Source organism: Oreochromis niloticus, linkage group LG15 (assembly GCF_001858045.2).
Source record: "Oreochromis niloticus isolate F11D_XX linkage group LG15, O_niloticus_UMD_NMBU, whole genome shotgun sequence".
Classification (NCBI taxonomy): domain Eukaryota; kingdom Metazoa; phylum Chordata; class Actinopteri; order Cichliformes; family Cichlidae; genus Oreochromis; species Oreochromis niloticus.
This window is the reverse complement of record NC_031980.2, coordinates 5222570-5238336: the sequence shown is the minus strand read 5'-3', so window position 1 is coordinate 5238336 and position 15767 is coordinate 5222570. Positions and strand designations below refer to the sequence as shown.

General features: G+C 40.0%; 1 protein-coding gene across 1 annotated transcript; it reads right to left on the bottom strand.

Annotated features, from left to right (window-relative positions):
- Window positions 1–486: 486 nt before the first annotated feature.
- Window positions 487–14975, bottom strand: LOC109194726 (piggyBac transposable element-derived protein 3-like). The gene is made up of 4 exons (XM_019345469.2): window positions 14965–14975; window positions 3399–3642; window positions 1470–2993; window positions 487–1230 (listed from the first exon to the last, which is right to left on the bottom strand). Exons 2-4 carry the CDS (start codon window positions 3425–3427, stop codon window positions 948–950), a joined length of 1836 nt encoding a protein of 611 aa, XP_019201014.1. The 5' UTR covers window positions 3428–3642; window positions 14965–14975; the 3' UTR covers window positions 487–947.
- Between the last annotated feature and the right edge of the window lie 792 nt (window positions 14976–15767).

The following is a 15767-nucleotide window of genomic DNA, read 5'->3' as shown; positions in this document are numbered from 1 at the left end:
AACTTCCATGCACACTACAATAATCTGGTAGTCTGGTTAGTGGAACTGGCTTTGAACTTTCATCCACTTTGGTTAGAGGCTAACATTCTGTTTCATTCTGCACAGGATATCTGGACCCAGAGTGTAAGTAATCCTGACACAGAGAATGATCTTCTGTAAATAGGTGCTTCCTGTTGTGATTTGTTACTAAATCATTTTCTCTAAATAAATGCAGTGAACTTTGCATATTGAGTCTGTCAGAAAACCTTAGACATGAGAGGGAAAAGGGAAAATTACAACCAATTTCACCTAGCAACAGTAAGCAACCTGCAGCAAACACTTGCCAACTGGATGGGGAATAAATATCCTTCCCCAGTTACCAATGGTTACCAGGAGGTCCATAACTGGTCTATAGATGCACACGACTGGGGCTTTAATAGTCAATTTCACACTGACTGACAGGAACCAATCATAACCTGTCAGGGAATATACACCAACCAGTCTCTTAAGGCTGTTAACCCGTTTGTGCCCAGATTTTTTTCAGAGTTGTAAGGCATATCATTTTATCAGTTGAGTCCCTCTGAATCATGTTATGTATTTATTTTTTCCATTTTGTACTTTTTTTTTGAAGAAAATAGCATTTTTATGACTGGCAACAATTGTTGCCAGTAGTCACACAGCTTGTCACTAGGTCAAATGTCACCTAATAATAATAATAGAGAAGTAATAATAATAATATAATAAGAACAAAATAATAATATAGTCATAATAAATAATAACAAAAAGGTGGAGCCTCAGGTTCCCCCTGTATAAAATTCAAAACATCAAACAATTTGAACTGATTTCTTTATTCTCAATTTTTTTATACTCAAAAACTCAACAAACATTTTTTTCTTAGAACCTCTAAAAACATATATACATATATAACATATTTCTTCCCATACATTCCATCATCTTTCATGCATGTTCTACTCAGTGTGGTACTTCTTGAAGCACTCCACATGTAGTGGCACATCACACTTTCCACACGCAAATGATGTGCGTCCGCCGCAGTTCTTGCATCGCTTGTACCTGCTACCAGTGTTGCAGGGCCAGTGGTTCAAATTATCAAACCTGGTGGCATCAGTTATCGCCACCGCCATTGAAGATCTTCTGCCCTGCCTACTTGGCTTTGTTCCATGGCGCAGGAGGAGGGTCTGGGCTACCAGCCTCTGGAAGGAGAGGAGATCCTTCTCCCCGCTTTTCCAGGACCTAAATGAATGACAAAACAAGCATGATAGATGCATGAATGTGCATCGTTTCATCCTTTCTACAACGTCATGCCCCATATGTAGAATGTTCTGTAAAAGCAATATCACACTTGAGTTTGTGATGTTGGTCTGGATATCATCACTGTTGCTCTTGTCGACCGAAGAGCACTAGCGATGACCTCGAGTCAAACATCACCAACTCGATTGTGATATCACTAAATAACATACAGCCTTGTGTACCTGTAATAGCACCAGCTGTTCACCATGGCACTGTTCAGGGCCCATCTGAAGCATGGCCACCACCACTTCTTGGACCGGATGTTGACTCTGTAGCGGCTGACAAACTGGTCATGCAGGTCCACTCCTCCCATGTGTGTGTTGTAGTCCTGGATACACTTGGGCTGTCTGACCTTGTCCATAGTCCGCTTCTGTTTATTCCATCTCTTCGCCTCAGTTTCGGTGAACTCCCTCTCCATGTTCGACACCACGGTGACCACGCTGTTGTCATTCCACCTTACAATCAGCTTCTCTGCCTCAACCAGATACTCAGCATCTCCTCTGGGTGTCTTCTTGAAGGTCTGGGGTGCTGTGAAGGGAACGTTATGGAGCTGAGTTTGTCGCATCGTGCCACAGCTGCCATAGCCTCTCAGGGTCATCTCATCCACCAGGGACAGGGTTGTGAAGAGGTTGTCGTGGTAAAACTTGACTCCAGGTGGCACTTCAGCTTTCTCTGCCAGGCCAAGAACCACACTTGGACCCTGACCAAGTCCAGTTTCCACCAGATGTGTGTGGCTTCCTACATATGGCTCCATCTGATGGACAAACCCGGAGGAGGATGCTAAGCTCCATATTTTATACCCAAAACGAATAGGCTTCCCTCTAATAAACTGTTTGCACCCATGCCTTCCAAAATACTCAATCATCATCTCATCTACTGCCACATGTTCTGCTATCGGGATTGCGTTGTTGATGTCATTTAGATGCTTAAAAAGGGGACGCACCTTGAAGAACGGGTCAGCTGTGATCTTCATGTTGTCTACTAAATGAACAGAAGACATAATTTCATCAAACCTGTTCCTCCGCATGGCATCTTTTACAGCATTGTTGCTGACATCACAATCGTCTGACCAGAGAAGACGCCGCCTTGGGACTGTGTTGTATCCACTGATCAACAGAATACCGTAGAATGTAAGAAGTTCATCCTCAGTCAGGTTGAGCGTTTTCCCTTTTTGTTCAGCGTAGAGATTGGACATTTCCAGTGTGACATCTCTGAGGGACTTGGGATAAAATGTGAGGAAGATATCCACTGGATCATCTGATGTGAAGCCAGGATCATGTTCTTTGGGGACATAGCGAGGGATCTGATATTTTTTGTTGGCTTGTGCTGGTGCTTTGGCCGCAATTTTGATTTTTTTGAATTTCCTGTCTTGGTTCTTAGTTTTGTGGAGCATGGGCCCAACAATCTGACTGGTCACCTTTTCATTTGTGCCACTGACCTTTCTAGTCTCTGTCTGACTCACTGAGGATGAGCACCCAGGATCATCATCGGGGGGATTTGGCAGCTGCATGTCCGAATTAGGTAGAAAGCCTTCACCTTTGAGTATTCTTGATGGGAGGCGGTTATGGTCACCAGTGGCCTCATCATCAGATTGGTCACTGTCACAGTCTGTGTCATGTGCGTGCATTTCTGACTCAGGCACAACTGTGATGTCCGCCACAGTTTCAGAGTCCTGCAGCATGGCCAGGATCTCTGCTACGGTGTACCTAAGGAAAGGACAACATACATGTTAGCTAGCAAGCGAATTTTAGCTAGCAAGAAAATGATGTATGGTAATGTATAAAAATCCTATACACAGAGGCCTTGAATACCTGTGAATTTATTTAGCTAGGAATTATTCTAAAAGGACTAAAATGAGCCATTGTACATCATTCTACAATTTTAAAATAAGTAAATTAGGAGCAATCCTGCAGACAGTGTTTTCCTTTAGTTAGCGACATGCTATGTGCCCACTGGCAACTTTTGTTGCCACTCACAGAAATAAGCCCATGAACAAAAAAATATTTATCCTAGGTACAATTTTTTTGGGGAGGGTTACTCTAGAGACTTGAATGATTAAATAATTATAAATATGTTTGGGGGGAAAGTCATAAGAAATTTATGAAAATTACCTCTTTCCAGGATGATTTGCATCCGCCATGTCTTCAGCCAGAAAGAGCGGGAAGCAGATGATGTCATGCGATAGGAAGCACTTGGAAACGATTTTTTAAAAATCAAAACCTTTGTCTAAGTTGTCTACTAGCATATAAGTGGAAAAAGTTGCATTAGTACCTTTGAGATTTTTTATTGTGAGTCGAAAATGACAGTGATAAACTTTGGCAACAATTGTTGCCAGTGGGGCAAAACGGGTTAAGACTCTGGCCTTAACAGTTCTGAAAAGGTTGTGTGTAAACATTAAAATAAAGCTGACCTACATTCAGGGACACAAAAGTATCAGGAGTGAAACTGCAGACCACAGAAAACTTTACAAAGAAAGATTTTTCACTCGTCCCCAGCACAGTTCAGGCCAGAAGAAAAGACTGGCAAAATATTAACTGGCATAAGGGGTCTTTCAAGTTCAAGGTAAGAGTGAAAACTGCAAGTTAATTTAAAATAATTTAAAGTGCATAAATGCACAGTATGTAATAGGATCTTGTAATAAACAATTGAGATGTAATCTTGAACCAAAGGAATAGCCAGTGTGTAACCTAAAGATGGAAAAAACACAGAATGATACAGTGTGAATGTCAGAAAACCGAGATACAGCATAGCCACTTAAAAAAAATCATCAGTCAGCTGTCATGCAGACTTCATCCTTAGGGCCATTAAGTGTAATGAATGGTGCCTTATTCATATTCCCAAGTGCATAGAAGAAAAGGTAAGTTCTTTATAGATTTGATCTTAGTAGGCAGCCCAACACTGCAGCAACTGTATCTGCTGAAATGCTTTTGAAGAACTACATTTCATCAATTTCATACTGAAAGAAGAGTTCAAATTGGTGTTTAACGTGACCCCGAGGGCTTTAAAATAGGCCAGTGTATACTTTCCCTGTCATTTCTAAAGGCAGTCTTCTCTTTCAAAGTCTTGGTGGAACCCGAGGACATGAAAGCAACTCATTAAAGAAACAGATTTTTTCACTGGATTTATGGTATCTTTCAGGTTTGGCATCTAATTAGATTGCTTTCTAGGGAAGTGCTGCAGGAAGGTCTGTGATAAAGACGGCGCTCCTGTCAAATGTTAAGGAATACTTTAGATGAAACAGATGGATGACTGTTTCGGAGTTGGATCTAAAAGGGGATAATTTTGATCAGGAAACAATGGCAGTGTGTGCTTCTTCCTGTGCAGATATCATCCTGGTTGGCCTCGGTATTCAGCCTCAGTGTTCCAACAAAATGAGCAGTTTTTCTTTTGAGCATTTGATCTGCAGAGTCCTCAAAGGGAATCTGTCATTTTTCATCCAGATATGAATCCTGCATGATAACTAGATTATTCTTCCCGTGCTGCAGCCCACAACAATGTGCTCACACTGACAGGAAAAAAACACAACTAGACAGAGATGTGAGAACAGATAATGCTCACACAGGTACATAGAATACACATGGAGACATAGCCAGATGGGCATGCGTATTATACGCGGGCACACATCTGGTGTTTTAAGGCAATGTCGGTGTTTCAGAAGTCAACATGTAAAAGGTGGCAAAATTGCCTGAGGATTTGGAATCAGAGCCGCGCCTGCAATTGATTCTGATGTTTGTCCACTCGCTCCGCATCTAAATGAGGACAGGAAGCGCATGTAAACACCGACAATGCAACCAAGATATTCTCAGCACAGGTCCTCCCAGCTACTCACACTGCATTTATTAGATGCTATACCACACATGTCTCCACATTATGGCTACACGTCTGTGTCAGTGCACATGCATGTGTGGGTATTACAATGCAAATGAGCAGTTCGGCTCCAAGGACATGATTAGTGGTGTGCATTACAGATGCTTCTGCCAGCCTCGTTCTGTGCCTCTCTCTTTACTCGCTGGCTCTGCACAGCCGATTGCTGGCTTATGCCACCTGCATGCAGGACACTCTGAAAATACAAATTCACCTTACATGCCCAGTAAGATGAAAAACAGCAGTCTTATCAGCGCAACTCATAATAAAAAAAATCAAGAAATCCTGAAAATAGAAGAAGAATGAACAAACCCTTGCCTACAGAGAGTTTCTGCTTACATAGCCACCCTGCACATGGGGGAAGCGAGGATGTGACATGAAGATTGACATCTCTTAGCAAGCTGAGTTTGTCTTCAAAATAATGTGTATTCAGTACTTCAGTTCAGCTGTTTTGCGTTCTTCTCCTGCTGGCTTTTCATAACCAGCAGAAGAAATATGCCACATATGGCTACCAATAGTGCTGGTGAATTCAGAAGAGCGAGGAATGAAATGCTGCTCTCAAAAAGAAAGAAAGAAAGAAAAAAAAGCATACACAAAATGCCCCCAGTAGAAGTTGAACATTTCAGAAAAGCCACAAAATGATAACACTCTACAGGATTGGAGCTGCAGTTGGGTAAATTTTCGTTACAGCAGGGGAAAATTGCCACTGCCGACGGCCCTTTCATTTATAGATAGAAATCATCGGGGATCTAGCAAATGTCAAAAATTTTGACAGGAAAACTCAGCGCTTCTGTTGAACATCCCATCGTCTGCAAAACAATACAAAAAAGTACAGATTTGGAACAGTACCATGGAGAATTTGTCAGTTTTCTTTCTCTTTTTTTCTCTTTTTTACGTTTAACCAGCCTCATTCCATGTCAGACGTGAACACCAAGTCCCATAATTAAACTCTTTCTACTGGGAGATCAGGAACACAACATTGCTTTCAGTGTTGAGATGTCCCTTTTCATGCATATTTATATACATGTCATGTCCTCATTACCAGTGTTCAATTTGCATGTGCCTTGCGCATTATCACTTCTACCTGGCAGCTGGAAATCCTTTTGATTGCATGTTTTCTTTGCATCTATAAGTGAGGTGAATATGGCAGGGCACCCTAAAGACTATTGCATTATAACATGCTTCAAATCATTCATGCTGAACAGAACAAAACACTTAAGCCAGGTGATTTTGTGCTTTCAATTCCTGTTCTCAGCAGGTGAATCCCGAGTTCCCCCTTAGTGCATTCTGCTTGTGAACAGAGCTACGGAGTGACGGTGCACTGCCCTCGACTGAGCTATAATGACAACACAGTCAACTGACAGACCTTAAGCATGTGTGGCCATACAGAAGACAGGAAGAGAGCAAGAGAAAGATAGTGGCATTTAAAGGACTTACTTTGCTGAGCACTGAGCAGTGCTGTGGGTGATCTGTAACATCAGAGCTGCTGTTGTTTCTGAGCTGACTTGTGTTTCTGTTTCATTCATCTCACAGAGAGGAGCTGAGCTTTTCCACAGCTATAATGACTCCCTTGCATTGTTAATCTCATGCATATCCTGTTGCTGTTTAACAGTGAGAGCCTTCCAGCTGTGCACGGGAACCCAAACCAGGGGAAATCTGTTAATACTGTCATGTTTCTCAGTTTCTATTATTTTTTTTATTGTTATTTAGTTTAATGCCTTTTTATGTGGCACAATTCTTTTGCTGTCCTGCTTTTCAATTGTTGTTAATATCTGTAAAAGCCTATTTATAACATGATTTGAATCTTTTTTTTTTTTTTATTTCACTGTATTGTGTTATATAAAGTTCATCTGCCACATTTTTACCTCCACCAAGGAGGTTATGCTGTTGGTAGTGTTTGCATGCGTGTCCATTCTTTCTGCCTGTAAACACGATAGCTCGAAAAGTTTTAAATGAATTCCAATAAAACTTCGTAGGGTGTTGCGTGGGGTCATGGTAACAATCCATTAGAATTTGGCTTACATCCGCCGAGGTCTTCAAGTTCAACTGAATGATTTATTGATCGAAAATTGACAAAAAACCTTATAAATTAGAGATTCCAATTTCTACAAGTGTGGTATGTGTTTTCAACATATAGAAAGCACTGTATAAGATGGATATTTCAGGTCACATTTGACCTCTGACCTCTTCAAGGTCAGTAGATTGATCAGAAGCTTAAAGTGAAAATAATTTTATACAGAGCTATTTAGTTTTCCTTACAGCCATTGTTTGTACATATAGGTACAACATATAAGCATATAGTGAATGATATATGGAGATCCTAAATATGATGTTACTTTTAACCTCTGACTTCTTCTTTAAGGTTAAACAAGGTCAGACTTTCATAAAATCTCCTTTATCTTTAAAACGGTGCTTAAAACTCTACTGCCTTGTTTGTATTAGCAATACTGAGGAAATGATACTGCTATATGGGGTTTTAAACATCACAAATTATTTTGCATCCAAATATCATGTCACATTTGACCTCTGACCTCACTTTTACATTTTATATCTGGCTTCCTTTAATATTTACCAAAAAAAGTTGTATCTTAAAAGTAAACTGAAGTTATTCGTGTCTGGTTATTTACATATTAATACCCATTATCCATTACCTATTCTTATAATGTTTGTGTAATCAAGGTACACATCTGTCATGCTACCTGAAGGACTGCTACTAATGAGTTTGAGAGTCAGTAATCACTATGACCCCCTTTTATTGTTCAACACAGCCTGAAATCTCTTCAGCAGTTTTCTTGTCATTTCTTTAAATAGTCTTCAAGAATAGTTCTCCAGGCTTCTTGAAGTACATTCAAAGCTCCTCTTTGGATGTTGGCTGTTTTTTGTTCCATTCTCAGTCAAGATGATCCCACACTGCTTCAATAATGTCGAGGTCGACGCTTTTGGGGTGGAAACTCATCGAACCACACCACTTCCTGACATGTTGACCTAAACCACGACAGAGCCCCCATGGTGTTTTACAGATACTGTAAAAACTCGTTGTTGTACGGCTCTCCTGACCCCCTCTATACATATTGACGATGAGTTGAACCACACAATTTCACATTTGTATTCACCCCTCTATTAAACTTGTGGCCACTGACTTTCAGTCCAGTTCTTGTGTAATGGCATACCATAGTCTTTTCTCCTTGTTTCCCTTCCTTAAGAATGACTTATTGACAGCTATTCTTCTACAGAGACCATTTCTGATGAGCCTGCAGTGGATCAGCTTAAGGTCCAGATGCATCTTTCAGGTCCTGTGTCCAGTCTTTGCTAGATTTTTTTTGCTCATTTCTAAAGGACATGACTTTCTGGAACTGCTCATCTGTATATATTTTTTAGGTCTGACACTTCTTTTGTCCTCCATTTAACCAGTATCATCCATTCTTTTTTAGGACACATTGCATATCATGATGTGACATGGCAAGTTTTCAGCTAACAGCTCTATCAGAATCACCTTGTTGGTGCAAAAAAACCCCAAAACTATTTTATGCCTGTCAGACTGTGTTATCTTTGGCATTTTTCATCGATTCAACTAAAGAAATGGGAACACATGGTGTGTTTTTGCAACAGACTGCTGTTAACAAAGTATCTAAAGATATCATTTAAAGTTGGTCTTTTGCAGAGTTGTGTGATGTGCAGTCTGACACAACTGGCTCCTTGGAAGCAAAATATGCAGACATGAGTGTTGGTCAAGAAAGTATTGTATTTGCATCAAATCATGTCGTAAATAATGAGCATGAATATTCAAAGTTATAGAACAAGGGTAGTCCTTTCTGACATACTTGAGTTTGAAAGTTAAAAAATCCAAATTCAGACTAAAAATGTAAGCAAATACAACTTCACCTTTATCTTTACATCATGTGCTTTTACTCTCCAGCAGAGAACATTTGGGTGTCTTTTAATGTACAGTCATATCTATTATTGCTTTCCTGATTCTCTCTGCCAAACACACACACACAAATATTTTTCTATTTATTCTGAATCTTATGCAGCTATTTAAACAAATGAGATATCAGGTAACTTTTGTCTTCAAAAGTTTATAAATTGCCAGAACTAGTAGAAACTAGAACTAGTATTTGCGTAAATCCCTTTGATTTTTCTTTTTTTTAAAGAAGAAAACAACAGACATGATTAAGGTAAATATTTATGGATCTGTGATATTGGGAGATGCCATTTTTGGCTATGAATCACATATAGTCCTTTAATTTTTTAAATAAAACAGCACAGGAACTAAACTGAAAGTGCATTTTCCTCTTATCTGCCACAAAGGGCAGATTTGATAGTTGCTTCCTCAGTTTACTGAATTGCTTAATGTGAAACAACACCAGCACTCTATTGCTTACTATATTAGGATATTTGGCTCTTGGTTAACCAGCACGAAATAATAACAACTGTGGTTGGGAGAAGCCAGGTGAGATCAACCCTGTTTTACAAATTGTGTAAACCTGACCACCCTGACTGATGCCACACTTACAGCCATCACACTTTACAGTGCTGACATGAGATTCAGTGGTTTAACCTTGGAGAGACAGATATGAGCCCCGTCAGCTCCACCATGAAACTATCACGACAGAAAAGTGCTGGAGTTCTGTGATATTGATTTATCGATGACTTTCATTACACTCCCATGAGTGAAAGGAGAGAGGACCTGATGTTCAAATGCAATCGTCTTAGTTTTTGCTGCGTGTTTCTGGTCAAATTCATTGCAGTGGTTAGCAAAGCTCTTGTGTCAGATAAGGACCCAGTAACTTAGCATTAGCTTCCTGTTTAGGCCACCTGTAGTGTAATCTGTGAAGGCCTGTAGTCCCTGCAAAGGGTGTTTAGTTTGTAATGTGTTAATAAAGAACTCACTTTAAAACTGCTGCTTTGTGGTTATTTTTTTTATAGATAGGAGTGCAGGGGCAGTATTTTAGTCATGCACTGATGCATTTTTAGTGAAAATAGAAAGGTGTCGGTTTGTGGGAGAGTACTATTTATGGCATTTATATCTGGGCAAGTACCAGCTTATAAGTCAGTGCTTTATCTGTAACAGGAAGAAGGAGAGACTGAAAGGGATTCATCCATGTCATATTTTTTCTGGCTGAATGCTGACATTAATTTACATATTAACACTTTTTCTGCATTACATTGTAACAAAACAGCTCTGAAGATTAGGGCCTGGCCTATACATTGTTCAGCAAATATACTAGAAAGTGAGTGTGTTCATAGGCCTGCAATATGATATCTTTACACATAAGATGATGAGCGGTCATTGGTTTTGGATGCCTTTGATAAATATGTCGACCCAGCAAGCCCCAGACATGTAAAGTAGCAGAAATATGACAACTAAATGCTAGGCAATGTTCCCGATCCAGAAATGGTGTATTCTGGTAGCGTGGCGGTGGGGATTGGTCTGCTTAAACAACCAAAGTTGCTGCTGCAAGAGTGGCACAGGTACAGGTCACTAGTCATTTTCCATTTAGACCAGGGGTCCCCAATCTCAGTCCACGAGGGCCGGTGTCCCTGCAGGTTTTAGATGTGTCCTTGATCCATCACAGCTGATTTAAATGGATAAATTACCTTCTCAACATGTCTTGAAGTTCTCCAGAGGCCTGGTAATGAGCTAATCATGTGATTCAGGTGTGTTGACCCAGGGTGAGATCTAAAACCTGCAGGGACACCGGCCCTCGTGGACTGAGATTGGGGACCCCTGATTTAGACCATTCAAATCTAAGTTGGTGCTTTCATTGACATGCAAGGCTGTGAGAACAGTTTGGACATGCATGTCAGCATGCAGCACGCCAACAGCCCGGTCTCAGTCAAATCAAGTCAGTTGCAGCATGGTGACACTGATAACAGTGCTGTGCATACACTGCTTTTCGTGTTGTGAGGCTACTGTCCTTAGAATGCACTACACTAAACCAATTCTGAGGCGTACAAGTGAGTTCATTTGTGTTCGGTAAACAAATGATCAATCCCACCACTGACTAAAACCACTCAATCAGAACCGAAAACTACTCAGAGAATATGTTTGTGCACTCTAAGAGATTAAAATGATGAACTGTGAAATGATTCAGAACAAAGATTGTAAATATATTTTTCACAAAAGTCTTGATTTTCTTTTTTTGACTAGTATATTATGATCATAATGCCATGTCATCTGATACATGTCATCTGATATGTAGTGAAGGAAATTTGGTTTCCGGGTATCATCCAGAGGACTGATTCTGACTTTCTCATTTTCTTTCAAGTGGAGAAAAAGCATTGCTAAAATCATAATATACTTTAATAAGTTATCTCTGAAACTGTGTTTCCAGTGACCCACAGTGTCAAACTCTCTAAATGACACCAAATTTGAACTAGAGATGCACAAAAACAATGATAAAATGATGAGACTCATAAATCCTCGGATGTTTCCTGTGTTGTTTTGTCAGATGTAATTCCTTTCTGAACAAATTTTTTGTGGAGAAATTTATGCAATGAAGACAAAGTCCTTCAGTTATTAAAGGTCTTTATTGCTGCACACAGGCAAGACAGGAAATCAGGGCACTGAGACACACATCTGAAGTCTAAACAAACTCTACCCACTGCAGACAAAACCCAATCACAATTGCCATTGGCATGATGGCACTCCCAGAATTTCCCAGTGCTTCTAGCAGTACATCTAAGTATCCAGAAAGGTCAAGAGGCTCGAAAAACAGCAAATTTCCCAGGCAAACTGTCTCCACTTACTGTAAATGTCCTAATATTAATTTCTGAGTTCAACTCAGGGTAAATGCATAACTGTACATTTAAAACAGTGGTTTATTCCATGTACTTTAACAACTTTATTTGCCTCCCATCCATCCATCCATCCATCCATCCATCCATCCATCCATCCATCCATCCATCCATCCTTATCCCAGGGCAATGGAAAGGCTGGAACCTATCCCAGACGTTACAGGGTGAAAGGCAGGGTACACCCTGGGCAGACTGCCAGTCTGTCACAGGGCTAATACAGAGAGACAGGCTACTATTTACACATATTCACACCTACAACAGGTTTAGAATCAGCAGTTAACCTAACAAACATGTCTCTGGACCGTGCGAGGAAGCCAAAGCACTCGAAGGAACCACATGGAGACACAGGAAAACATACAAACGTCATGCAGAAAGGCCCCAGCCACCCAACAGATCAGATTTGAGCCTTTTGCTGTGAGCCCACAGTGCTAACTACTTCCTTATTAGCTTGTTCAAATAAGGATTACATGAATATGAGGGCCTAAAAATACCCATCTTGTTTTCTTTGGAAGAAAACAGAAGAAAACATTGTGTACTGAATATGCACACTGTTTTCTTCCAAAGAAAATATTAAATGTTTACATTTGTATTTAAAATAGTAGCAACTGAGGGTCATGACATACTGTAGGGTGAACTGATTCCCAAACACTAAAGAATATGTTTCTAGGGGAGCGATATATCTAACTCGTGTCATGTGAACAACAGACATTTTATTTCATTTTATTGTAATTACACCAAATATAACACTAAATACACACAATAAGCATAGATCAAAGCTAAAGCTTGTTTTCCTGATCTTATGCAATCGTCTTCTTTATTCTTTTTTCCAATAAATGCTGAATTATTATTTTTTTCTGCTGCTGCTGTGCCTGAATTCGTAAATCGACTCATCTCTTTTTCACCTGCATATTTCTACGTTTCTGCTGGCTATCCCTTTTCTTACTTTTGCAAACTACAGCCAATCACAATGCGGGACAAGGAATAAAAATGCTGTGCCGTCGCATATGAAGGGGGACCCCAGGTCACCCTGTTATGACATCATCAGCATTTCCCCCCATCTGTAATTACAGACAACACAGGGATACGTGGCAGTGTAACACACATTACTGCTGATCACACAGTGTAGCGGTGTAGCACAGTGTAGATGTTCACTTGGCTAAATGTCCAGAGTTAATGATTCATGAAAATCTGCAGAGTGCAGTAATCCAGTGTGCTGCAGCTTCTGTTGTGAACATATGACTATATTAAAAAAAAATTGTATCAGTTTGCAGCAGCTGCTGTATGGCATTATCTGACATTTCGAATGTGCCATTATGTGCCTTGGTGACATTGTACATTCATTTGTGAGCGGGAATATAATATATCACACCATGAAAGCTATAGCTGACCAAAGTTTGCTTTTAATCTTCATATTCAAGTAAAAAAATGCTCCATATTTCCCCTTCGTTTTTTTCACATAAATAAATAAATAAACTGCACCGATTAGATCAAAAGTTCAGAGAGTTTCATTTTCATTCTTTTTGCTGGCTGTGCAGCGTGGGTCAGAGGTGCACGCCATACTACTATCTAAAGCCATGTCAGAACATATACCATTTGTGGCTGTTTAATTCCCTCTGAAGCAGTTTCCTTGACTTGTCTCCTACCAGTGTAAAGGCAAGCAAATCCTTCCATGCTTGTCAAGTCCCCCGCATTATAATGCTGTATCTTCTGCTTGGAAAGCTGCCGCATTAATTCAGTCTCACCTAGTTCAGTGAATGGAAAGGTATTAAAAAGTCCCTCATCCTTTTGTGCCACTCTCCAATGGCAGTGCCTGAAGTATGAATAGAAATGTTATTTCAGTAATTTGCAAGAATCATATTTAAAAAGAGGCCCCCATAAAACACTCTGCTCTTCAAGAAATCCCGCAGAACAAGATGATTACATATTCTCTTGTGTGCACCGGCTGCTCTTATCAACCTGATTAGATAGTTTAGGCAACAGCTGGCTCATTTTTACGAGGCACAACGGGGCAATTTACATTTTGTTTTTTTGCATCTAAGGGTTATAAATGTCACTTGGGCATGGCTTACTTTAGGTATAACAGTCAAAATAATAAGGGAATAAGGGAAGTTTAACCTTTTAGCGTCGATTTAATATTGTTTAACAGGTTCACACTTCTCCAGATAAGCTGACAACTCACATTTTCTTATTTGGTTGCTTCAATAACAAACTGATCATGGTCTGTATGACGAGTGCTGAGCCACCCCATATGGAAAAGATATATATAAGTCTTATAAAGTTTGTATCTGTCTTGTGTGAAACTTGTATGAAAAGCATACAAGATTGAAAACAGATATAAGATCCCTTGAAAAATTATATAAATGAAACTTGTATGTTTTGCATACTTACTAAAACAATACATGAAAGTAATGAGAAAGTGGCCACTTTCATGAGTAAATCATATAAGCCTTATATGATTCACTATATGAAGTAGGCCACATCTTATGCAAGTCTTTTGTAAGTTTTTATTATTTCTTTTCCATATGGGACAGCCAGCCCCGAATTTTAGCTGAAAACAGTTTTAGACTCCAAAAAGTATTGCTCTTCATTGTCTTGTTTTTCTTTATTGATTTGATATTTTTACAGCAAGGATGAAATGGCTAAAGCACATAAACAACAGAGCTGTTTTTGTCAGCAGCTACAGTGTGATTACAGAGCGATGATCATGCCAGGCACAGTCCCAATCTGGTCAGGTGTACTCAAGGCTGAGAACTAAAGAGGAGGCAGCCTGTAATTTTTGGTCAGCCTAATGGGCTATTTCTTACCTCTGCAGAGCATAACTCTGCCATCTGCTGCAGGGAGTCTCTTTTAGCTCCTCACCCCTCTCTCTGGAGCCGGGGAATGGGCAAATGGCAACCTGAGAGCCGCACTTAGCAGCTGAGTACAGGACTGGACGCATATGGACTCATTGCTATTCTCCCTCAGATCATTCTGTCTCCCTGCTCTTACTTTTCTTAGTTTGTCCTCGAAGAACACTCACACACACAGTCTTCCTCTCTCTCTCACTCTGGCAAACACACACACACACTGATACATCTTGCAAACTTACAAGAGTGTGTTTGTATGAAATTAAAGGCCTAACTAAAATAACATACAGACTTGAGCTTTTTTTTTCTCACTAAAGCAGAATCCAGGTAGAAATCTAAAGAAAAACCTGCAGTACATTTCTTTCTTTCTTTTTTTTTGACAGTTAGTGGGCGTTAATGGGACTTTTGGTGAGTCACGTTTGAGTACGTGGCTATAAAACTTCATGCCCCTGCAGTCTCGTCCATGAAATTTTCCTCCAGATTGTTAGAAATGTCTAAATGCTCCCTCTGTCCTAGAATAAGCCACGACAGAGTAAGTTTGGTAAGTCTTTTGCAGCAAGAGCAGATAAGCAAAACTGGGAAAGATGGTATCAGACATTTGGGTTAGGGAAACTGACAACTCCATCACCTCTAGTCAGATCAGCAGGAGATTGACGTATGGAAGAGACTCTTTACAAGTCTCTGTATGGCCATTATGCATCTCTGTGTGAATATGTAATTGTGCAGGATAGGCTGGGTGCAGTCTTTGCATACTGTACTGCAATTTTTTTTACAGTGCAAAGAAATAAAAAGTTCAATATTTTACATTAGCACACAGATTAGACATGTTAGAGTACAGACTTTAGTCCCTCTCTGACCTGAGGACAGTGGCAAGGTGAAATGTAGAAGGTTAGACAAGCATGGGCCAGTCCAGAGGAAGAAAATTACAACAATTTAGCAGAGTGACAAGCCAGGCCTGGAGGCACAAAGCCA